Here is a 24,540-nt window from a genome sequence, read left to right as displayed (position 1 = left end):
CATTACTGTCATAAGAAAGTTATGTGTTTATACATCGACAACCATTCTAAGGGTTAAATTTTTAATAAAATAATGAGTAGTATGTACATATTTTACTCAGGCATGTTCATTAAAAAACGCAATGAAATACATTGGATACTGTGTATTTCTTAGTTTTTAGCTGGGGCCTGATCCTCTAACATACTGTGTGAACACGCCGGTATAGGGCTAACGGAGCTCTCTGATTGGTCAGAGGAGGTCTGTGTTGACTACATTGTAAACTAATAAAACATATCTCGTATCTCGTATCACACAGTACACGGACTTGTGTTGAAGTAATACTCAAGCGCTTACTTGTGCTTGTAGTAAAAATTTTGTCCTTAGTTATTTACATAGGACATAGGATATTACTTGAGACATTGTATTAGTTCGTGATATAATAAACACAGAATGACAGAACCTTATTTCGTGTATCTATCGAGGTGCTGTGTTCCTATATATAGGTATATCAAGCACATATCGCGAATATTGCCTTCTGCTGTGCCAAACCAATAGTTCTCGTTTTTCCCTTGGTGGCGCTGCTTCAAAATTGTGCACGAGTTGGAAAAAAACAGAGATATGGATAACTCACGTCGCGTGTGAGAGACCCGACCCGGAGTGTGTTATTTTTTATTATGAATAAAGCCGGAGAAATAAGACGTAGTGTTTCATCAAACATTTATCTGCATGTCACTTAACTAGAACTTTGTTAAGTATCGTTTAAAAAATTTTGAGATAAGATAATGAGGGAAAGTGAGAACAAAAAAAAATAGTCGAGTAAATATTTTAGGTTAAGTGACAGTGTTCAAAAGTTTTGTGAAGAGTAACAATATCAATCATTTTACAACTGAGGTAAAAATTATTTATTCAATGCAAGATGACTACGAGAAATGTAGAACATTTATGGAATGTCACAAATTATTTGAGAAAGCTAGAAGGAAAGGCAGCAAATTCATTCATGACATATTGCATGTAAGTTGATGCGTAAAATTTGTTTTGAATTATATTTTTTCTTGCACAATTGATCAATTCAATAATGTATTGTGTGATACTTTTCAGACAAAAATGTAGACAAACGTTAGCACCAATAGAACCGTTACCAAAGTCCCACTTTGGTTCATCAATCATGTGCTCGTATTGTGGCTCTGTCTGGTCGAAAAATGAAAATCACATAAGAATAGATCCAGGCAGAGCTTGTTCCAAATCAGTCAAACAAATAATTAGAGCCACAACGTATAACTCGGTATCCAGATTTCGTGCAACGTTACTGAAAAAGAGCTTGAAAAATCAAATGAACAAGGTTGTCATCAGGTGCTCTGTTTGCTCGAAAAAAACTGTGATCAATTGTAAAAAGCCAGAAAGGCCAAAGCCAGACATCAAAGAAGTTGATGAGACACTAATGAGTACACCAGGAAACGTTTCTTCTTCACAAAAGAAAAAAAAGAAGAGGAAAAAGAAAGACAAGACTGCTGGCTTGAATATATCAAACAACCAATCGACTCGTATTAGCAAGAAAGGAACAGGAAGTCTTAACTCTACACCAGTGATAAGAATTAAGCAGCAGGAAAGGGAACTGACACCTCTTCAGAGAGTCAGAAAAATAAATTTACACAAGCTGAGTAATCTATTGAATGAAAGCAAAGAAAAGTCAAGAAACAGCATCAGTAGTTTTCTTGAAGAACTTTATTAACTAAGAAAAGTCATCGCATCTTGTGTTCTTATCTACTAATTGTTGTGGTATGTCTCATATTATCTCTTAAAATATAGGTACAGTAAATAAAAATCAAGCTTGATGAGTATCACGTAACTTTAAACGTAGCGGAAATCGGTGAACATAATCCTTTCGTGTTTTTTATTATGCCTCTTTGGTTACATTGGAATCACTTTCAGTGCTGTATGTGTAAATAAATTTTCTTGAATGCATGGTTTTCTACTCCAGTGGAATCTCCTTCCTCACGATCTGAAAGAAATAAGATATAAAATAAAAAATTTCCAAAATAATAGAAAGAAAAACGTGTATAACATTGTTCACAACCAGGACTTGTTTTGCATGCATCTTCAAAGTAACTTTTAATTAACTCATTACAATAAAAAAAAATGTTAAGTATAATTTAAAAAAACCATCGAGATGAAACTCGATGAGTTATAAAAATCACATATAACGTTCATATATATAAATGTGTGTGGATAATAAAAAAATGTTAAAATCACGTACAATGATTTTCAGAGGGGAAATAAAGAAGGGATCAAGATACGTATGCGCATTGAGCAAGGTAACGTTCGAGAAGAGAGGTCAGGTCACCTGAATGCAGGCGTCGAGGTAATCTTGCTCGGACATTTCCTGGTTCTTAGCGGGCGGGGCTTTTCCCCGACGGCGCAACTCCTGCTTGGCGTCGTTCAAGTTGAAGATCGCCACAGGGTCCAGCCGCCTCTTGAGCACGAGGCCCGCCAGGTACTCAATGTAGTGCTGCCTGCGGGGAAAAGCACACGAGCACCCGTATTTTGGATTAAATAAAAATAATGCCTGTTATCCATGTGAATTACCTCGAGAAGGTCCTGCCGGTAATCGACCGGATCGCGGCCGTACCAGTTTGCTGGTAGCTTCAGGCCGGCCCGCAGGACGCACGTCTCGAGGTCGTCGACGCTTAACAAGGGGATCGGCTCCAGACGAGACGACCGGATCTCGCGCACCAGGTACTCGTTGTAGTGGATCCTGGCTCAACCGATTGTTTTTTTTTTTTTTTTCCGATTGCAAGTTATACTTCTTTCTCGTTTATTATCAATGTTGTAACAATTCAGTGATGTAAAATAAACCATGTAATCGATGTTAATGGTTCGTTTTATACATAAACTACCTAGCTCTTTTTCTCAGAGAATCGGTTCGTACATCTTAGTTCCACATGGTTTATTTTAATCGAGCCGTCTATCTATGAAATTAATTTCAACCTCGCAATAAATCGACTCTCATTAAGTAAATAACGATCAAATGACATCCTTTCAAACGAATGGCGTAACATCGTGGCGTATCGAATGTGAAATTCTTGCGAGTAAATCAAAGACCCAACAACATTCCCATCAAGAAAAAAAGAAAAAATATCACCTGCACAGTCCAGCGTGTCCCTCGGGCACGTCGTTGCTGCAAACGGCATCGACAACCCCCGCGGGCGTCTCCTTCTGCAGCTGAACCTTACAACGCCTTGGCCCGTGGGGCCCTTCGGTGTCGTACTCGATGCCGCTCTCCTTGAGCAACTCCTGCAGCTGCGCCGGCTCCTTGTCCCGCAAATAGAACAAACAATTGCGCGGGTGGTGGGCGTGAAGTCCAAGCTTGGCGCAGTAGGCGCTCACCCCGCACTTGGCGCCCATCACGAAGCGCATGCCGCATCCGCAACAGAACTCGTACTTGCATTGGGTGCACGTAAAGTGCATGCAGCCTATATTCGTTTACGATCAATCGTTTCCTTTCAAAATCTGGTTCTTGTGTATACCTACCTCCCCGCGACAGGGAGTACTTGAACTTGCACTTGGGACAGTCGATACCGTTGTCCGCCAGGTGCTTCTCCAGGCCCTTCTCCTGGTTGTCGGGGTCGTTCTCGTCCTTCCACGCGGCGAATTGCTGGCAACTGATACCCTCGTGCTGTTTCTCCCACTGAACCGGAGTGTATGTACCACGATTATTGTCATCTAATCCATCCAATGGATAATAATACATGATTGTTTACTTACCGGTCTCCGGCAAAAGGCGCAAGTGACGGACTTGCAATCCGGGCAGATAAGCCGCTTGTGCTTGGGATCGGCGTAAAAGCCGCTGGAGCACTAGAAAAGAAGAAGAAGAAAAAAAAAAACACTGTATATGAATAAACAATCGAGAGTATGTATGTATACTTGTCGTTATTGTCATCACATGTATTGTATGTGCTCACCTGCACGCACCACTTGAAGTTCGGGTCCTGCATGAGGGTGCGATCGCGCAATTTGCGCTGAAAGAGCTCGTGCACGGGCGGATCGAGCAGAGCCTTCAATTGTATGTCGAGGATGCTGAAGTACTCGAGTATGTCGTCCTCGTCGGCGTCCCGTAGATCCGGCTCCTTGCAGAACGGGCACGCGGCGTCGGTTATGCTGCGGTCGCTTATCTGGATCGTGAAGTAATTTTTCGCGCACTCGGTACAGCAGCGGTGCGTGCAGCGCAACATCGACACCATCTACCAGAGTAACGTGCATTATATGAGTATTTTTGGTCGTAGGGTGTAGTGCTTGCAGGTGAGCGAATTCATTTCGTTTGTAAGTAGTTTCCCCCCCCCCCCCACTTGATTTTAATAAACAAGATCTGGTTTTTAGAATTTTCCGCCGGGTATTTTCGAAAAAGTATCGGTTACCGAAAGACTGCCACTGTTGACGAAACTCGATTTAATATTTATGAAGGATGGCAGTTTAAAAAAAATGTTTATCGAAATCGTAAGTTTGCGGAGGATAAACGTTTTCATGATGATGACGCGTTGATGAATTAACACGCGGTATCAAACCAAGACATCGAGTTGTGCACAACTGTGCCTTGAACCGTCCCGTAAAGGACTCGGTTGTATCTTCAAAAAATCAGGAATCGCGGGGTAGAAATTTTAATTTAGCGCTGTACGAAAATCCAATTTTGAAAAGTGGGAGCTTAATAATCTCAGGTCGAGCAATAACCGACCCTCTGACCATAATGTATTGCGCAACAGATGAAAGAAACGAAACATTATCACTGCGTATAATGTAAGTATGCTTATCAGACTATGGATGAAAATAAACGTAACTCAAGAGGTCGACGCATTATCTCAAGTACCTACACTCACGGCTCAGCGAAATGATAACGAAACAACGAGCTGTTCGATGGGACGGCAGTGACATTGTGGAGAAAAGTATTGCAAAATAACCACAGTAAAGTTGGGACGCTGAGCAAGTTGCAATGATTTTCAATTTAAATTACTATGAAATTCATCCCAAAAGCAATTAAATTTTCATTGTAAAACTACGATTAATTTTTTCCCAAAGTTTTGAAAAAACGTATAAATAAGGATTATAAACAAAAATCGCAAAAATTTCAACGAATACATGTGCGTCCCAACGTGTAGTTCGGAATCTGCTGCAACTTTTGTTCCTTGTACAACGCGCAAAAGGGTTGGTGTGTCAAACTCGACGGCCGACCTGACTCATGGAGAACCTTCCGGTGCAGAGCTCGCATTCCTGCTGTAAGTAAGCGAGCGCGGCCTCGACGCTCGTGCACTGCTTAGCCGCCTGGATTGCCTCCTCATCGTCAAACTTCAAGGACAGAAGGCTCGCGGCCACCTCGGCTTCCTCGTAGCTGGCGGCCCGACCCTCGGCCAACAATCGTCTCGCGACCCTCTGGAATGAAAAGACCGCCCAAAACGATTTTTTTCAATCATTTAAAGTACTTCTCGCAGGGTGGGTAGCGTGCTTCGAGTGTGTTTTTTTTTAATTTATTGGTAAAATAAGACAAATTTGCACTCAAAATTTCAGGGTGAACGAAAATTAAATTGCCAACAGGTGGCTTCACAATAGCGTACGTTTATACGTGCATACCTTTTTTTCTTTGTTATGCAAATTTCTTCTCGAATCGTGGGTTCAAAGCTGTTATCTACATTGATTTTATTTTAACGGCCGTATGAAATAACACACGTTACAATTACAATAGGGTCAAAAAATTGAAATTGAAATTTTTTTAATTACTGATAAATGATATCCTCAAGTACAAAAAGTAATGCGTGATTATGAAGAATGCATGAAGTGGGGGTGGATCATGCGGATGAAATTCTAGCCGTGATTCATACGAGGGACAAAACAACAAAATGCACCAACGTCTATAAGAGAGCTCTTCGCACATTATATTAGATGTATTTCATTTTACAATTGTCAATGACAAACACGTGTTCTTGCTTTGATGCTCAACAAAAATGATTTCAATCTTCATGTATAGGTACACATACTTGTTTAAATTATTATAAGAGAAATCGTTTTCACTTTGTATTTTTCAAGTGATTATGCATTTGTTATACGTGTATGGTGAGCGACGTGAATTAATATGTTAGTGTGACGGAGGTATACTCACCCATTAATGTTATTAATTATATACATCAAATGGTACGGTTACAGATGAGAAATTAATTGTTCAAACACCAAATCGGATGTATCTTATTTTAGTACAACATAATACACGGGGACGAAAAAAATCAAAGGGTATATAGCTCAAGTGGTCTTTGATGCTGTGATTGGCGACATTAATATTGTCCTTTGTAAGTAAATATAAGTTCAAAGTTCGTATCACTGCGTTACATGCACAATCAGGGCAACACTTGGGAGTGTTCAATGAGAAAAGGCTTGCTGTTATTTGTTTGTTTGCAATCGAGCTCTTTTTGTAGACATTGGTCTGCCAATAAATCAGACTTGACAGTGTCGTTATTTAGATTTTTTTTTTTTTTTTTTTTTTTGTTTACTGACCTCCCGTTCAGTCGTGGGAGCAGATTCCTTACTGTTGCTGCCACTGGGCTCCGCGTTTTTATCCTCATTTTTATTCGGACGTTTGTACCTCGGTTTCTTTTCAGTTTCGAATTGCTCGATGCAGCTAGCCACGATTGAAAAACGCTTCTGAGGCTTGACGGTTTTTGTTACCACTTGCTTTTCTTCCTCTTCTGTTGATTGCAAAATTTGTTTGCTTGTGACACCAGCAGATGATGACTCATTACCAACCTTAGTGGTTTCTGTTGTATCGTCAGAACTAGTTGATTTTGCAGTTATTTCCAAGTCAGTTTGTTCTGCAACTGCTTTGGGAACTTGTTCGTTGTCGTCCTCTTTCAAATCTTCTGCAGCCGATTCGTCATCCGACGTATTGTAGTCCGACAGGTGAGCTTTGATACGATTCAAAGTTTTTTCAAGCATCTTTTCGACGTTTGATTCGAGATTCGCCGTATCTTCAAATTCTGACGACTCTTCCTCCTTGTCCGCATTAATTTCTTCTTCTTCATCTGAACCACTGTTACTTTCTTCTTCGCTCGTAACTTCCGTTTCTTTACTCGTACTTTGAGAATTCTCGTCGCCTTCCTCTTCTTCTTCGTCCTCGTCATCATCTTCTTCTTCATCTGATTCGTTCGAGTCTTTTGTTTTCAAAAATGTTTGCCTTACAGCCAATTCTTGTACTTCTAGATCGCTTTCTTCCATCTCTGCATCACTTTCTAATTCTTCTTCACTTTCAGTCTCGCTACTTTCTTGTCCTTCTTCTTCGAACTCCATTTCTTCGTCTTTTTCACTTTCTTCATCTCCTTCTTCTTCATCATCATCTTCTTCTTGACTATGTTCCACCAGTTCTTTTCTACTAGATAAAGAAGCTTCGCTTTTACCTTCGTCCACTACATTTGATTCATCTATTGAATCAACACTTTGTTTTATCGGTTCATGACACTTTTCATCCGAAATCGTTCGAGAATTTTTTTCGGTTTTCCTATTGATTTCATGTTTGTTGATTTGTTCAAAGGTCGTCATGCTGATACCTTTTTTTACTTGAGTTTGATTAGTGATATCATCATTACTTTCCTCTTTTTCAGTTATCTCTACACTTTCAGTTTCAGAGTGCGAGTCAGCCGTGCGCGAATCTATTTTCTCTGTCTCTTCTTCATCGTTATTTACGGGTTTTTCAGGGACGTTATTCAATTCTGAAGGTTTCTGATTACTTTCATTATTGTGATTTGTTTGTACTGGTTGTTGTCTCTGAAACTTTTTGAACATACTATTTTTGCAGGTACTGAATGTTGTGTTTGGCTTTATGATTTTAGCATCAAACTGTTTCTGCAAACAAACCGATACAGTTGACGCAGGAATGAATTTAAACCCTTTGAAAACTGGTATTTTCGAGGGGAGGGTCCCCCCTGAAGTTTTATCGTCGAATTTATCGGAGTTATTTTGAACGGCGATGTTTTCGTTGATATTTTCAGTGGGAGTTTTTGCCAAAGGTAGAGATGCAGTTCTTTGCTTAAGTGGCAACTTTTGAATTTGGATTTTACCGTAAGCAACGCCAACCGTTCTTGTTTTAAACTCACTCTTTGAATCATGAGTTTTCGGGATTCTCGTTAAAATTTTGTGTCGTTCGAGTATCATCTTCGACGGTAATCTGCAAATGGGTTTATTTTGAGAGCGCAATATTTTCGGTGGACTTTTAGGTTTCACCGGATTACTTATCAATAGGTTTGGAGCCTTTTTCAAATATTTCACAGGCGATCGTCTTCCAATTATAATTTTTTTCACCGGAGATTTTGGCCGAGGTTTACCTAATGGTTTTTCGCCTGTTACGTTTGACAAATTACTTTCATTGGATTGTGACTTTGGTTGCACAAGTATTACTTTTTGTACATGAGGCGCGATATCGAACGATTTTTCAGAGCAAATGTCTTCTTTCGTGTCGCTGCATTCACTGTCATAGTTATTATTATCGGGAATGATTACTGAACTATTGCTAACTGGTGGAGCGCTATCTTTGACGGATACCAGAGGTGCTTCGGAAATTTTCAATTCAAACGTTTCGATGGACCCACTTTTCGAATCCTCGTCTTTTACAAAATCAATCGGTTCAAACTGAGATTCAGGCTTTGAAAATCCGTTCATGTCGTTAAAATTGACTACTCGTGGAACAGTACTAAGATTTTGTTGTTCTTTTTTCCACTTATTACTTGAAAATAATTTTACATCAAGTTCATTTTGAATTGGCTTTAGTTCTGTGTCTGCTGTTACCATTTTAGGCTCTAAAAACAGCTCCGAAGACGCAGAAGTTTCTTCAGAGCTCGTAAATGAATACTCGCTTGACTGTGAGTCGGAATTTCGCGTGCACGTTAAAACAGTAAAAACACTAGTCCGTTTTTTATTTTTTGATAAAGTTTCGTCACTTTTTTCGTCTCGACAACTTTTATTTTTTTTCCTCCCATCGTCAATATTGTTTGATTGATCTGGCATAAATTGATCCAAATTAATCAACCTACCATCAACTGCACTACCTGATTTCAATGATGTCGATTGCATGTTAGGTTGAGTGATGACATTTTTATTATTTTTCGAGCTTAAATTAACGATTGTTGATGAAATGTGCATGAAGTTTTCTGTCGATGATTGATTTAGCGGTGACAAAATTAGTACTGCGTTAGTAGTTACGATTTCTTCCGATGAATTGCACGAGTTGGACGTTTTACTGATGGACGATTCCTCTTCGCTTAATGACAAATTACTGGAAGACGCGTCCCTTTCCAAAGAAGTAATTTCTTCGTACAATTGGTTGGATTTGGTTTTATTCAAAGAATCAAAACTACCCTCGCGAACTGTACAAAACTCTTCGGACGATGAAGAGACGTCATCCGCCATTTGACTTAACGAATCCTCTATTGGTTCTACTACGTTCGAGTCGTCAATGGAAACATTATTAATCTGTATAGCAGGAACGGTATCTTTTTTGTCTCTACTTTCAATAACGGCATCAAGTGCTGAGACGTTATTTTCTGATGATTCTACCACTAAATTTTCTGCGTTTGATATTTGAATGTGAACTGTACTCGTACATACCCCTTTTGGTGACACCATCGGTATTTCTTGATCCACTGCTGGAGATGGCTTCGTCTGCACTTTGAGGAAAGTTGTACAATCTTCTTTTGTAGGTGATACCTTTGCGTTATCATCGTCAATGATTTCAGATGTGATAGCAGTAGTTACAGCTACACTTGAAGTTTCTTCAATTTCTTTTTCAGTAAGCTGATTGGGTTTAGAAATGTCAACAACAGTTTCAAGTTGATTTGTAACTTGCGCTTTTAAAACTTGTTCAGGTGGGAGCTCGGATATCTTCAATTTAATAGCTTCATTTTTCGGCACATTTACAATAGGTAATTTTTCAAGTTTAATCTGCTTGGCTGAATCATTTGAAGCAGGGGTTGTAGCGTCGCTACAATCGATCATTTTTTCGCTTGTGTCCGATCCATCACGTATACTGGTATTACACAAATCTTTGTTACTTTCTAGTTTAGCATTACTATCCTTCGGATCCCTTGTCTGAATACCAGCAATTACTTTATTTTCTTCGCCTTTCTTGCTCTGTTCTCTAGGATCTTTCGAAACATCATTCATCAAAGCTACATTTAAATTACTTACTGTACTATTTGTACTATTATTTATTTCGATTCCGTTGGCTTCCTCAATCAGAACTTTTGATTTTGTACTTTCAAAAGAGACAATACTTTTTCCCGTTTCTTCTTTATTGTCATTCGACTTTAAAACTAGAGTTTCGAAATTATTGGTGGTATCAAGTGGTGCAGTCACAGGATTCATAACTACTTTTTCTAAAGGTGATGGCTCTACTGAAACTACCGATACATCATTGTTATCTACATTATCTAATATTTGTACAGTTGTGTTATCTTGAGGGACATTTGGAAGGGGTGCCGCTTCTACTTGCATCGCGCTGCTCTTTTTTAGGGAAAGCATTCCTAAGGCGGCTATTATCTGACCTAAAAGCTGTTCTGGAATCATTTTCATGGCAGACATGAGCTGTTGCACTGCCGCGGGATGCTCCGTTTCGTTTTTCAAACTTTCTAAAAGTTCTTCATGCTCCACACCAGTTTCCACCTCTGAGACTTTTTTCTCGCTGTTCAATTTGCAAGTTTCTTCATTTGTCTCTACACTCTCGAAATTGCCACTGGTACTTGTTGACACATTTGTGCTTTCATGAATCTCAACATCTTTATTTTCATTTTCCGCTGAATAGGCACTTTCAATAGTTTGCGCTTGAGGACCATCGCCGGTTTTCGTAATGCTTTCGCCAGAAATGATTGATTCTCTATTCATTTCGATTTTCGTATTATCATTCAAAGTGTTTATTGTGCTCGCACTCTCTTGAATTTTTACGGGATCACTATCGTTTGCACCAACTCCTCGTCTTTCCATTTGAGCGTTTTCTTCCATTGGACTGCGTTTCGTCGATTCCTCCGAATTTTTTGGCTTCACATCCACACTTTGCAATTGCACATTTTCGTAAAGTCTAGGAACTATAGTCGCATTGTCGGCAACCGTATTACTCGCATTTCCAGTAATTTCGTCATTAACAGATGTATTTATGACTCCATTAAGCTCCAAAACTTCCGCAGAGTCGGTACCTTCAAGTTCCTTGGACTTGGAGGAATCTTCTTTGCCGGAGGATTTGGTCAACTCCCTTTCCAGTCTCTCCGAGGCGCCTTTCAAAATCTCCATCTCCTCTGTAAACTCGGGCGACTGGTTGGCAGCTCGAGCCTTGTCCTGCATCATCTCGCCGATGAGCTGGAGCGCCTCGTCGTGCTCCAAATTGTCGGTAAGCTCGCGCAGAGCAGCCAATTGCCGTTGGAAATCTGTGTGCACGTCGTTGCGCGTGATTGTGGGAATTACCTGTTTCCTCGCCTCTCTGTCCTCGTTGGCCGACTCGCTGGCATCATCCCCATGAGTCTCCGGCGCGGCTACTTCGTCCCTCGCTCTGGCTGAAATTTCACGCGTGTCGTTTAGTGAACTTCCCGGGCAGCCAAGACATCGATACGGCAAACAAAAAAAATGAGAATTTTCGTTTGGAAAACCAAGTGTGCAAAGTATATGTGTGCACGTGGTTTAAAGTAAATCATGATCGTAACCTCCGAGCGGTGCTGCCTCCTCGTTCTCGACTCCAGCCGGAGGTCCCCAAATCCTCATGAGGAATGGCTTCAGCTGGTCCTTTTGCAACTCCAACAGAGCCGACTCCTCGTTCCCGGCGTTGTTGTCGAGGGCGGCGATGACACTGTTGAGCGTGAATTTTCCCTTGGTCATTATGTTTTGGCACTAAAACGAAAACCCAAAATTTACTTGTAGCCCAGCCAAATGGTACACCCACACAGTAGAAACCTTTCTTTGCCGCAGCTGAATGGCACTGGCAACTGCGATCCACACGTCGCCCTTGGCAAGTCTCAGCACTTCTTTGGACTCGATGGGGGTGAGGGTGCCAATGTCGTTGCCGTCGCCCATGTCCTTGCCCCTCGTGGTCGCGAGGATTTGCACGGTTTCGATAAGGTGGGGCCACTGGTTCTTCAGCCAGTCGAGCGGATTCGCTGGATCCTGGACCAGGGCCACTTGTATGTCGTCGGCCGAATAACCGCGGCGCTCGGCTTCTCGCAACACCTCGACCAGCTCCAAGCCTTGGCGGGTCAAACTCTGCCGCCCCGGATTGGCCGTCACTCCGCTGCCACTGCTGTTGCTCATCGTTTCCACGTATCGAGATTGACTCGGTTCCTGAGAAGGAGGAATTTTCGGGTTATCGAGCCGACGTTTTTCATTGATGGCTCAGTCGTCAAAGCATGCCAAAAAACATCCAAGCATAAACCAAAGTCATCAGAGTAGAAGCAGCAAATGTCAACGTGCAAACTTAAGCGCAAACGCACATCCACTCATGACAAAGGTGATAAAAGTGAAGATGTCGATGAGAAACGTTTTCAGTTTTTTCTTCACGCATCGTATTAGTACACCGGCAAAATGATAACGGCTGTGCTGTGTAGGAGTTAATGGCAATGATGACAACCGCACGTGGGACGTACAATCACGTGCGATCGTGTAAGTGAGACACATGGGAGGAGTATATTATAGTCACTAAAAGGAAAGAGAAAGGTTTTCATCGCGATGCGTTTTACCCGGGAACGAAAGTAACGATGCGGCGAGGTGAGGGAATTGCGTCTAGTTCTGTCGCGCCTGGGGTTCGACTGCTGCCGACGACTGGACCTGGACCGGACACCGCCGTAACCTTCGGGGCTGCTTGGAAATCTACCCTCCTAGAACACAAGCTCAATCGAATTCGTAAACTTGACTCGCGGCTCTTATCCAGTTTGCGACGAAGTGACGCTTAAAAGTATTACACACATTGCGAGAGTTAATTAATAATTTTGTTAGGGTGTATTATCTAAGTGATGATTTTTGAGCGTCCAAATTGATGAATACTTTGTCCTGCTAACTGATACGTCTGACACTTGCTACTGAATCAAAAATTGCTCGATCTGTCGATACTTGGGTTTATTGTTGAAGTAGCCCATATCGTGACATGAACAGTATAAAGAGACATGTACATACACACAGATTTTATTATACCATACACATGTTGTATGTCGAATGCTTTTAATCAGTACGTGATGGTGGACATAACGAGGTAATAATAATAATAATAATAATAATAATAATAATATAGTCTTAATGAAGAATTTTTGCAAGGCACCCGATGATTATAGTTATCAACCATAACATACTTCTGAGTCGCTGTCGTCGTATTTTGTCGAGCTTCTCGACGGAGCTAGAGACGCAGCTCTTCGAAACGATTCTTCTCTCTCCTTCAACAGACTCGGGTCCTCGTACGTCTGGAATAATCAGCGTTTGCTTTAAAAATGTCATTTTCTTCCCTTATGACGTATGTATATTCATTCACGTTGGGTGTGATGAAAATTGAGGCAATACTTGGAAGACGTATATTGTATAGTTGGGTACGGCACTCACTTGTGTCGAAATGCTCTGTGGGGGTGGCGAGGTACCCGTGGACACGGTGACGCTTTTTACCTCGACATGACGCTCCTCGTTTTTCTTAACCGTTTTCTTTGGCTCCTTCGTTTCCGTCTCCCCGGACTCCATACTTTGGACCAAAGTACCCGTGGACGTCGTCGTGTGTTCAACCTGCGGTACTTCCGACTCTTTCATCGGCGACGTACCTCGCGATGTGCTCTGCGTTTGCGACGACTCCGTGGGGATGGGTTTCGGCTCTTCTACTGTTACCTCGGGAGATTCCGAGATCCGTGGAACATCCGACTGTTCGTCTTCATCGCACGTATTGTATTCTGTAATCAAAAGGTTTTTTTTTTTTTTTTTTTTTTTTTTTGGGGGGACGTTTTTCGTCAACGTTGCAAATTTTTTCCCAGTGCCATGTATTTTTTTTCCCCGCAAGCAATAGTTGAAAGTATATTTGATCACGTTGATTTTGTGAAAATTAAAGAAATCAAATGAGAGACCAAAGTGACGAAAAATAAAATTTACAGATTATCGTCACGAGACTTTTATTTGAAAAAAATAATCTAAAGTGTGATTGTCTGCTGAGAACCTTGAGAAATCAATATATTATACACTCGTTAGTAAATAAATGTTTACATTTGCATTGGATTTTATTAACTGAAATAGCGGAGTCCAACGAAAGGATAAATGAGTGAGAGAGTGCGGGGGTGGATTCAAAGAGGAAAGGCCAAATGCACGATCGTCCTTGAAACGTTTGCAGCTTGAATGAATAACAGAAAGTTTGAAGGAAAAAAAGCAAGTAAGTACAAGCTCTTCCTGGGAAATTTTTTCAAAGCACGATTTTGCATTTGGTACCACTTGCTTGTATGTGCAACATCAAAACGCCACATAAATGTTTTATTATTCATTCAAGAATACACAATCGGTATGGATGTTTGAAAAAAATGTACTATTGCGTGACAAATGAGTTGCTTATTATTCTAGACTACAAAACAGAGTTAAAAAAACTTATTTTCTTTGTAAACCAAAAATAATAAAAATAATAAAAAAACACGAGGCTGCGAAGAGCCTCGCAAGAGTGGCACACGGGATGAAGGCATTGCTACGTAAGTATTGAACACACATAGAATAAGATCGAATGCAATATCGGATGAATGTTTGTTTACTCTCTAGTATCACAGATAATTTGAAACGAAAAAAAAAAAAATCATTCAAAAGCGAGAAACAACGTAATTAATCATCGTTCTAATTTATCCCCATAATGCCGTCACCCAACAAACCAAATGACAAAAAAAAACAATGATCAAACTGAACGAGCTAAACAATCGGGCCTCGATCGGTGCGCAGTGTCACTTGGTGAACTTGGTGCCAAAGGAAAAGCTGATCTTTCGTCGGGCTCTACCTTTGGCCGGGGCCTTGGACGAGTCGGGCCCGAGGCCCAGCTTACTAAGACTCTCCGCCAGCTCCTCGTCGTCCTCGTCCCTCGGCGGCGGCAGCGCGCTGCTCTTCGTCTTGCAGCACACCGCGCACACCCTGTCCTTCGCCTCGTTCAGGAACGTACAGTACTCGCACGGCCAATCGCCCTTCGACACCTGAAAATTACATCTCACGTCATCTTGTCCCACAAAAAGCAAAATTCAACAACTTTACCTCGCCGAGTGTTTTGGCAGGTTCCCCGTTTTTCTTGGGCGTGGCCTCGTTACCGCGCCTCTGGTCGCTCGGAGCCGGCGACATTGGCGGCTTCTTCTCCTGGACTTTGCTCGATCTCTTGTCCGGCGACGCCGATTTTTCCGGCACCCTTGGCGCGCGCTTGTCGTCAGGACTGGGCGACTGCCCCGTTCGTCGTTGCTCGGTAGCCGCGCGATTGCCGTGCCGATCGGGGATCGGTGACTTTGCCGCTCGATTTGTTATGGTCGTGGTGCCGCTCTGCCGCCAGGACCTCTCCGCCGAGCTGATCCTACGAACCGTACCACCATCAAGCGATAAACCCTCAAAATGCCACCCAGTAAGCCCAAGCAAACCTCTTTGGCTCCACGTTGCCGTCCGACTCGTCAAAGGTCCCCCTGATCGACCCCGATTTCCGCCTGTCGGTCCTTGGATGCTCCAGTTCCTCGGAGTCCGCCCTCTTCGCGATCGCCTCCCTCGGCCTGCGTCCCATGGACCTTGGCAGCGTCCCGCCCCGTTCCACGTGTCGCTCGGGCGGATAGTCGTCGGACGAGCTCGTGGGCTTCTGCCTCGAGCGGCGCCTCTGGTACCCCACCGGTCCAGCCGAGTCGTCGGTGCTCTGGCCGCTGCGGCCCTGGACGCTACCGGCCCTCGGGTAGCAGGGCAGCGGTCCCGGATCGTCGTCGATCTCGTCCAGGGGTCGGCGAGTCGAGGCGACCGAACGACGGTCTTCCTCGGCGTCGGGACGGACCAGTGGCAGCCCGTTTGCCGGAAAATGCCTGGCGATCCACTGCTCCTCGAGACTGTTTATCTTGTCCTCGGAGCGCCAGCTGTGAGTGTGCGATTGATTTAAAGTCCCAACCCTCCATCCGATAAAAATGGTGTCAGAAGTGGAACCGAAATGGAACAGTGGCCCACGCTCACCTTCTCCTGCTCCTCGCGAGCTCGTCCTGGTGATTCCTGGCACGGACGTTGTCCCTCCTGTAGGACCTCGAGCTCCTGGACATCCTGTCGTCAAAGTCGGAGTCGCCCGAGTCCTCGGACGAGGCGTCCGAAGGGGAACTCGGCGACCGCCTCCTCCTCGAGCGCGTCGAGGCCGTCGACTTGCGCGACTTGAGACTCGGCGAGGGCGAGGCCGCCTTGGACCTCCGGGACTTGACGCTCCGTGCGGGGCTGTGGCCGCGGGAAACCGGCTGCATGGGGTAGGGCACCACGTGCGGGTAACCCATCGGGTAGGCCGGCCACATGGTTGGCTGCTGGTTCAGGCTGAGGGTCGAGCCGCCCAGGGCTGGGTTGTCCCAGGGATTAGCCGGGTACCACATCATTGGGCCGCCCAAATGAGCCACCGACTGAGCCTGTTTTGTTCAACGTTGCCGATCATTCGTAGGTACGCGGGGTCGCGTCGCGTTAAGTATACCTGTTGGATGCCCATGGGGTTCCAGACGTTGGCTGAGGTGAGGTCGCAGACGCTGGTCGATTGGACGATGCCCCGGGCTGGGGTGGGTGGTGGTGAGGCCAGACTGTGCCGAAGCCGGGGACTGCTCGTGTCCCTGGCTAGTGTGGCAGCGTCGATCGTTGGCCGGCGCCGGTTCGCGTCCTGGGCTCGCATGGCCTCTTGGTACCTCCGGTATCTCTCCTGCGACAAGTGGACGGGAATCGTGATTTTTCCGGTCCGCTGTGCGATGGGCGTACCTGTACTTGTATGGACGAGCCGATCGGACCTGCAGCGTCGTCATTTTGTCAGTGCCGGTGTTGCCGGTCGCGGCGGCTTCCCGGATGGCCTGGGCTTTGCGGCTCGCCTGCATCAGGACCGCGTCCGAGGGCGGGGGTGGCAGCTGAGGCGTCGGCGGCGAGGGCAACGGTCTCGTCAGGGTCGACGTGGAGCCGCGTTTTAGGGTCGAGGATCTACCGCTGTTGGCGTCGAAGTGGGAAAAGTTCGGCTGCTGGTGATGCGGGGATGGCGATGACGATGGTTTACCCTGCGTGGGGCATACGGGCGCGAAACTCGAGTTTTATTAGAGTGGACGGCTCGTCCGATGCACGCTTTTGTACGCGCACAAGTTTTTTTTTTCTTCAACTTGGTGTGTATTTATTTATTTTTTTTAAACTTTTTTTGTCACTGGTATTGAAATCAATCAAAATGATTTTTAAAAATTTACATTGGCTTAGTTCAACAATAGGTGAAAATTAGTTTTGATCGTAATATATAAAAAAGAATGTTGAGAGGAATTATTTTTTGAAGATATTGAGCTTTGAGGTGTGTGATAGTGAATGCGGTAAAAATAATGATTGATATTTTACGTTGAATCCTTGGTACATGTATGATTATACATGTATGTATTATACACGTGTTAGCGTGGCAGTTGTAAGTAATGATAAAAGCAATCAAATGTAAAACTTTGAGTAAAACAAAAAATACTGCCTTATTCACTGATGGATGAAAAAAAAAAAAATTACCCGCGCAACATCAACGTATGCGACGAAACAATACATCAAAATCTTCAAAAAACATAATTTCCTCCCAAAGAGGAAGGGAAAAACATGTGAGGGAGTTTCAGTGAATACGGCAGATATTTTTTTTTTTTTTTTTTTTTTTTTCGTAACAGCATTATATATTAAAATCACAACAATTGTAGCGTATACAATGAAAAATATTAGCACATGGATTATATAAATCATTGGTTCATATACATAACAATATGAAATAAATGTCATAACAATTAACAGTAACAATTAATAATCGTATATGAGGGTATACACGGCGACACATGATCACGTGTGAATGGATGAAAATTTCGGAGTGATTCGTTTTGCCGCCTCGTTATATTTATGGCGACGTAGTAGTAGTGACGTGTAATGGTAACGATACCACAAAGAAGACGCGCGAGGCAAAGCGGTGGAAGCAAGTATACAAGACGAATTGCACAAGAGGAGGAAAAAAAAGAAATAGAGAGAAAAACGGGATGTTTCGACTACACCTTTGGGCTGCGGCTACTTTACTCTTTTTTTTTTTTTTTTTTTTTTTTTTCTCAGCTAATTTTATGCGCTATAAATACCATTGTACAAATGAGATGCCGAGATTCCTGAAATATCACAAATTTGATCGAACACGCGAGAGAAACAATGACAACAAAAACAACAAAAATCCCTGTTAGTGAGTTATCGGAATAAAGATTTTCTTAATCCGTCGGATTGTTGAGGTTGTCCTTTTAGCATAATATCACAGAGCTAGCAATAATAATAGACATAATAATAATAATAATAATCATTAGTTTGTATACGTATATAATAATATAATGCAAAGCTGTAGAAATACAATTTAAATGTTAATGATTACAATGAGATTTAGTAACGTAGTTGTATATATTTCTCATCATTTAGTGTAAAAAAAAAAAAAAAAAAAAAAAAAAAAACATCCTTTTTTTGAAATGGAATGAAACGTGAGTCAGTCATTCAAAAGTTATACCTTAGTAAGTTTTTTTTTTTTTTCTTTCTCTGCACCCAGCCCACACACAGTGAAAACAAGATTATAGAGTAGAAAATAAAGTCTACAAAGAAACAAAAAATCGTTATCGAACAAGTGTTGCGGTGGCAAAAACAAAACAAAAAACGCGAACGAAATAAAAAAAAAAAAAAAAAAGAATTTGGCACAAGTCTCGTAAGCTCGTTGAGCTAGACTCTGGTTGAAAAGCGAGAGAGAGAGAGATATTGTGCGAAAGCGTTTTACAAAGTTTTTTTTTTTTTTGTAATATCTACGGTCCTTCGTTACAAGCAGGACATTGGCATGATACAGATGACCAGCACACGCTGCAGGTACAAGAGGATCTACAAAGGTATCTACGTAAATAAAAATGATGTGTGTCCGTGTGAAAACAAAAAAAACAAAAAAAAAAAAAAAAAAAACTACGAAACATGGAGGAAGAAAAAAAAAGGCAGTGTGTCAGTCAAACCGCCATACGCAAATGGTAAAACAACCGTACAAACAGCAACAACGTCTAGCACCAAGGCCACGGTGTACAGGTATACACTTAAAAAAATAGTCCTGCGAGGGTGCAAGACGCCACCTCCCCTAGAGGACAAGGCAGCCTACCTGGTTACCCCGTCGGTTGCGCCTGGGAGGCGGGACGGGAGGTGGGCCCCCTGTATCACCCTTGGGGGGCAAGGGTGGCTTGACGGAGGCCCCGTTCTCCTGGACGAGCCGGCGGCGCGCGTGGTTACGGCGTTTCGGGTGCTTGTGGTTTGCCTCGTCGCAACTGTCGCAGAACACGTCGTTGCAGGCGTCGCAGCGCACTGAGCCACGTTCCCGGCCGCACAGCGAACACTTTGGCCGGGGTACCCCCGCTGCCGATGCCCCGTGACCATTGGACATTGATCCTGAGAGAGAAAGATTAGGTGATGGTACAGGCATTTCTTTTTTTCTTTTTTTTACCGATCCCAATTTACTCTTACCGGTGCTCATGGTGTTGCTGTAGGTGCCGTTGGAGCTACGCGGCGGGAACTCGATGACCTCGTAGTCCGGGTCCCCGCAGTCGCCCGACAGGGACGGCGGGGGTACCTTTGGTGGCGTTGGCGGCCGATCTGTGACCTGCTGCCGGTCCACCTGCTGTGCCTGCTGTTGACCACACGTTTATCAAATTAGAATTTTTTAAAAAAAGGCTAAATGGATACATTGGGTTTTGTCACTTTTACGTGAACCACCGGTGCCGTTCTTTGACCCTTTCGTCGCATTTTTCAAGTTAAACTTACAAAACTCCGGAAAATTCTTGTACAATACGCCAAAAATTATCAAGCTAATGTGAAAAGTTCTTCGTTCGTACTCACCAAAACCCACTGAGGCATCGTGCGGGTTATCCGAGCGGCCCGCGTCGCTGGATTCGAAATGGCCATCGGCCGCCATCTGTCTCCACCGGAATTCTGCAAGCACAGTTTTTCATGATGGGAAAAAAAAAAAAATTTCCTTTGAACTCTTTGAAGTTTAATTGTTTCAACACACAATCGACCCTGCACAAAAAGTGTACCTGCGTACACAATATTGTGCGGAGTAGAGTGTTTTGAGCTGAAATACAAACAAACTATTGTATGTACGATTTGTAAACGAAAATTTGTACGAGTTATAAATGAATATACGGTGGTGCATAAACCCTACGTACCGCGCGTAAGTGAAGCGATGCAAAAATAACCGATGGAAGGACGCGCCCGTGTCATACGAAAGCCCCGCTCGACGCGTCGATTTTCAAAAGAGTAGAGTATAGGTATGCCGAGCCCTACCCGTTTGTCACGCGGACGACTCTTTTATCCTCTCTCTCTGCCATGCTCCGAAATGTGCAGTGTTTATATTTAAGATAAGTACCTGCACGAGTGGCTATAAGCGCATAATCGGTCGCGAAGCCAGTCTTTTTTACCCCGCGCTGACGCATCAAATCTCTTTTCTTGACTCGTCACTTGGAAGAAAAAAAAAAAAAATCAGATGGTTAAGTGCAAGTACACAGAGTTTAAGTGAGACCAAATTTTGCGGTCAAAAGCCGCTTTCTGGCGCAAGCTCATCGAGGGCGCGGGGAGGAGACGACCGACCGCGGCTTCGGATGGGCTCTGCGGGTCCAGCTATTTCTGGACACGCGCGCGAGAGAGACAGTCTCTTCCTGTTCCTTCTTCGTTGTAGCCGGGCGTGCGAGACACAGTTATATATACACCACACGTGCTAGACGCTCTATAGTCACATATATACCGATCTGTAGATGGATCGCTCGCACAAGATCGGCAAATCGGTTGGTAGCCGATTTTTCGGAATTTCGATTTATCGGGGAAATTACGAGGGTTTTTTTTCGTGCCGAAGCATACCTCGGGCACATCACAAGCTGCGCTACGAAAATATCACACGTGATTCGGCCCGCGCTCTATACGCGACATCTAATTTTACAACGCTATGCCAACCTATCGCCTATGCCATTATATACGCGATTTTTCGCGCTAAAATATCCCCCCGACGCGGCCTATATTGTATCTCAGCACCTGCCATTTTATACATATATGTATACGAGCGACGAACTTCTTATACATATATACGTGTATGTATACGGATCACAGGGTCGTTTACCCGCTTTTACGCGTGTGCGCACGTGTGTCGCGGATTTAGAATTAATGTTACGGGGTATTTTCGTCGGGCGCTGATATCGTTAAAATATCGGTCAACGACGTTGATCGGCAAACGATGAAATGTACCTACGCGAGTTGCACTGTTTTTCCCAAAATTTTGTTACCCACCCAAAGAGAAGATGAAGCTTGAAACGACGGCTTCTGCCAAACTCGTCTACTGATCTATTTTATTTCAGCTTTTCCGAGCGAAATAAAGAGGAATAACGATCGAGGCCTTAATTTCAAAGATGACGAGGAAAATTGTTTAACTTTTCCATCCACAAAGCTTTGTTTGCCCATTGCCATACGAGGCTACGATTTTTTTTTTTTTTTTTTTTTTTCATCGAAGAGCTACCGATGCCGCCATAGTTTCGTCGTAAGTAGTATGGATATTTTAGAGTTTCGAGCTAGTTTCGTGAAACAAGATAACTCCAAGTCAAGAATAGACTAGCACGTATATAGTATTCTACACACAATTGTGCGTGTCCCTTTTCAATATAACTTTCAATCAGGCTGGCTTCGAGTATTCGCGTTTTTTTTTTTTGTTTTTCAATCTAACCGATTTTCGATAAAATCGAGAATAACAATTGTACACACCGCGTGAATTCGTTACAAAAACCAAATTTTGTTTTCATTGACGTGAATTTATCAAATTCCGAAAAAAAAAAAAAAAAAAAAGTGACGTTTTCCAATTTTCAACTCATGTTGAACTCTTTTTTCAGATAATAAATACCACCGCGAGACGTCTCCTTAAAACCACTGCCAACTATTTTACATCGAATGGAAATAGAATCAAGTGACACCCTATTTCCAAAATTTTCAATCGAGACGAATCTCCTATTTCCCGTCTGTACCCTGTTGTTTCGTTAAAATTCAGTTCACCCTCGCTACACCGATAAAATTAATCATAAATTAAACACCTCAAAGCACCCTGAAACACCACGTGTGGTTGAACGACGCACGTAAAAAAAAAAAAAAAAAAAAAAACAACCCCTACCACTATTTATCAGTAACACCAGAGAGAAACCCCCCGAGCGGATGTATATTCATCAACTTGACGATATATACTCACACTCATGTCGGCTTATCAGCGACGGGCCCAGCGGTGGCGGCACCGCGGAGCTCTTCTCTAGGGAGGCCTGTCCTCAGCAGCAACAGTCGCCACAGCGTCGTAGAGAGAGAGAGAAAAAAAAAAAAAAAAAAAAAATAGCTAGCCCGATGGTCAAAGAGAGGAACTTCGAGGAGCGCGCGCGACGCACCGGTAAATGCAACTAGTAAGAATCGCGCGCTCTGCTGTACTGTCCGCTGGACGCACTTCTATCCCTCTCGTTCTTTAGTTCGTATAGCTGGCAAAAGAAAAAAAAAATAATAATAATAAAAATCAAGAGACAGAGACGCTAGGGCTCACGGGGTTATTTTAAGTTGGGAGCGCGCCGCTGCTGCCCCTCTTACTGTACGGCTGGACTCCTGCCACCGATTTTCCCCGATGCTCTCCTCGTTCCCGTAAATATATATGCAGCGACGTTGGCGAGACACTCTCTCTTTCATTTTCTTTCCAACCCGACCATCTCCCGTTTGTTCTTCTTTTTGATATGCATATAATACTTACTTCAATGCGTGATGGCTGATGCTCTTTGACCCGATCGGTTGGACTTGCCGAGTGACCGGTTTCAGTTTTATATATGTGAAAGACCAACAATCAAAGGTAAACGCTATAGAAGCTGAAGCCGTTCGACACCTATAGAAGCTGAAGTTCAACTTCACGTGGCGAAGCTACAGGTATGCGCACTAGTGCGCAAAGTAACCACTTCGCGCACGGGTTTTTGGACCAATGTCGATGTTCGAACAATCTGTAAACATCTTTTCTCAGAAATATACAACTCGTGCAAAGTTGTACGCATAACTTGGGCAAAGTTAAATTAACTTTCCATGTGTGATTATAAGAGCAAAACGTACTGTTGTGAATTTTAAGTTCTAAAATAATTAATGCTGCGGATTGTAGCGCTCCGTGACTGTTGTTCATGTCGAGTTCGATTAATGCCGGAAACACTGGCTTCGTATTTTTTTGTATTTCTCCTCCTCTGTTGTAGCTCGAAATTTTACTAGAAATGGTATGGAATCGGATGAGAAACCGGCCGGGGTCTTACTCTACACCTATGTTTTACTTGATTGAATTTTCAACATTTTTCGTACAAAATGTTAGTCGGTTGATGAAAATGGCGGTTACAAAAAAAAAAAAAAAACACTATTCTCAGTAAAATCTAGTTATTTAATTTTTTCGTATTGGTATTTATTTTTGACGCAGTAACTTCACAAACAAGTTTAAATAGTGAGGTGCCATTAGAATTGTTATTATTATTGTCAATGCTGCAGTTGTTGTTATTGGACTCAAATGCAGACATTCATGCCAATAAAAACTGTTAAACTACAGATAAATATAAAAAAAATAATACAATAAAATAATTGAAAATATAACTTTAAAAATGACACTTTACAATTAAAAAATACATTAAATAATCAACGTTTTATTGTAGGGCATTAGATAATTCGATCGGTCCACGAGTCTAAAATCGCTTGGAGCGACGCGTAGGAATCCAATAAGATAAATCGTGCGCAAATAAATCAAATAAAGGATTCAATGGAAATAGAAATATACAACCAGAAATAGAATGGATTGCACCTACGGTGTAAAGTGAAGAGAATCAACGTATGCATACATGTTATTCAATTGTTGAATTATCTCACGCAACATACGTGTACATATTTAAATATTTTTCCTACTCAATTTAATTTATGTTTCATTATAAAACATTGATTTGAAAAAGTTAATGATTGCATCGATTTGTTATCGTTAGGTACAGCAAAAAATTGTACACCAACGAAAAAAGGGATCTATTGAAAAAAGAAAGTCCCAACATGAAACTAATTATTAGTTTGTTAAAAAATAAAATAAACTGTCAGAGGAACCTTTGTTACTTTCATACTTACACACACACACACGCATACCCGAAGGAGTCGAATGGCCCTTAATATCTAATAAATCCATAACCGCAACAAGTTGTTAACGTTATTAACATTATTTTCATTAATCCCTCGGTTGGTAAAATTTTACCGCAAAATTTTAAACCCACTTGTAGCCTCGAGCGTCAGAGGTTGCACGAGTCTGCACGT

The 24,540-nt window shown here is 42.6% G+C and overlaps 2 protein-coding genes across 2 annotated transcripts; one reads left to right on the top strand and one right to left on the bottom strand.

Moving 5' to 3' along the window:
• The first annotated feature begins 605 nt into the window (after positions 1–605).
• LOC106635689 (uncharacterized) lies at positions 606–2,760 on the top strand. Its single transcript, XM_014347763.2, has 3 exons — positions 606–990; positions 1,078–1,755; positions 2,246–2,760. Exons 1-2 carry the CDS (start codon positions 896–898, stop codon positions 1,706–1,708), a joined length of 726 nt encoding a protein of 241 aa, XP_014203249.1. The 5' UTR covers positions 606–895; the 3' UTR covers positions 1,709–1,755; positions 2,246–2,760.
• LUBEL (Linear Ubiquitin E3 ligase) lies at positions 1,727–22,518 on the bottom strand. The gene is made up of 23 exons (XM_089589568.1): positions 22,442–22,518; positions 20,059–20,151; positions 19,328–19,849; positions 16,959–17,216; positions 16,655–16,873; positions 16,162–16,592; positions 15,594–16,067; positions 15,223–15,529; positions 14,975–15,164; positions 13,567–13,901; positions 13,323–13,430; positions 12,717–12,854; positions 11,938–12,321; positions 11,691–11,874; positions 9,036–11,543; positions 6,511–8,801; positions 5,200–5,397; positions 3,939–4,217; positions 3,742–3,831; positions 3,508–3,664; positions 3,119–3,449; positions 2,321–2,489; positions 1,727–1,978 (listed from the first exon to the last, which is right to left on the bottom strand). Exons 1-23 carry the CDS (start codon positions 22,445–22,447, stop codon positions 1,949–1,951), a joined length of 9,702 nt encoding a protein of 3,233 aa, XP_089445694.1. The 5' UTR covers positions 22,448–22,518; the 3' UTR covers positions 1,727–1,948.
• Between the last annotated feature and the right edge of the window lie 2,022 nt (positions 22,519–24,540).

Source organism: Copidosoma floridanum, unplaced genomic scaffold (genome assembly GCF_036245765.1).
Source record: "Copidosoma floridanum isolate Cflo_tuat_1 unplaced genomic scaffold, Cflo_Japanese_pri ptg000001l, whole genome shotgun sequence".
Lineage (NCBI taxonomy): Eukaryota > Metazoa > Arthropoda > Insecta > Hymenoptera > Encyrtidae > Copidosoma > Copidosoma floridanum.
The sequence above is the reverse complement of the archived record's forward strand: the minus strand, read 5'-3'. Positions and strand labels throughout refer to the sequence as shown.

Excerpts from the sequence above, each read along its gene's own strand:
- LOC106635689 (XM_014347763.2), top strand. The coding sequence starts at position 896 with ATGACTACGAGAAATGTAGAACATTTATGGAATGTCACAAATTATTTG. Across the intron at positions 991-1,077 it reads TCATTCATGACATATTGCAT|ACAAAAATGTAGACAAACGT; the intron begins GTAAGTTGATGC and ends GATACTTTTCAG.
- LUBEL (XM_089589568.1), bottom strand. Across the intron at positions 19,850-20,058 it reads CGATGCCTCAGTGGGTTTTG|CAGGCACAGCAGGTGGACCG; the intron begins GTGAGTACGAAC and ends TGTGGTCAACAG. Across the intron at positions 11,875-11,937 it reads TTCAGCTGCGGCAAAGAAAG|TGCCAAAACATAATGACCAA; the intron begins GTTTCTACTGTG and ends TTTTCGTTTTAG.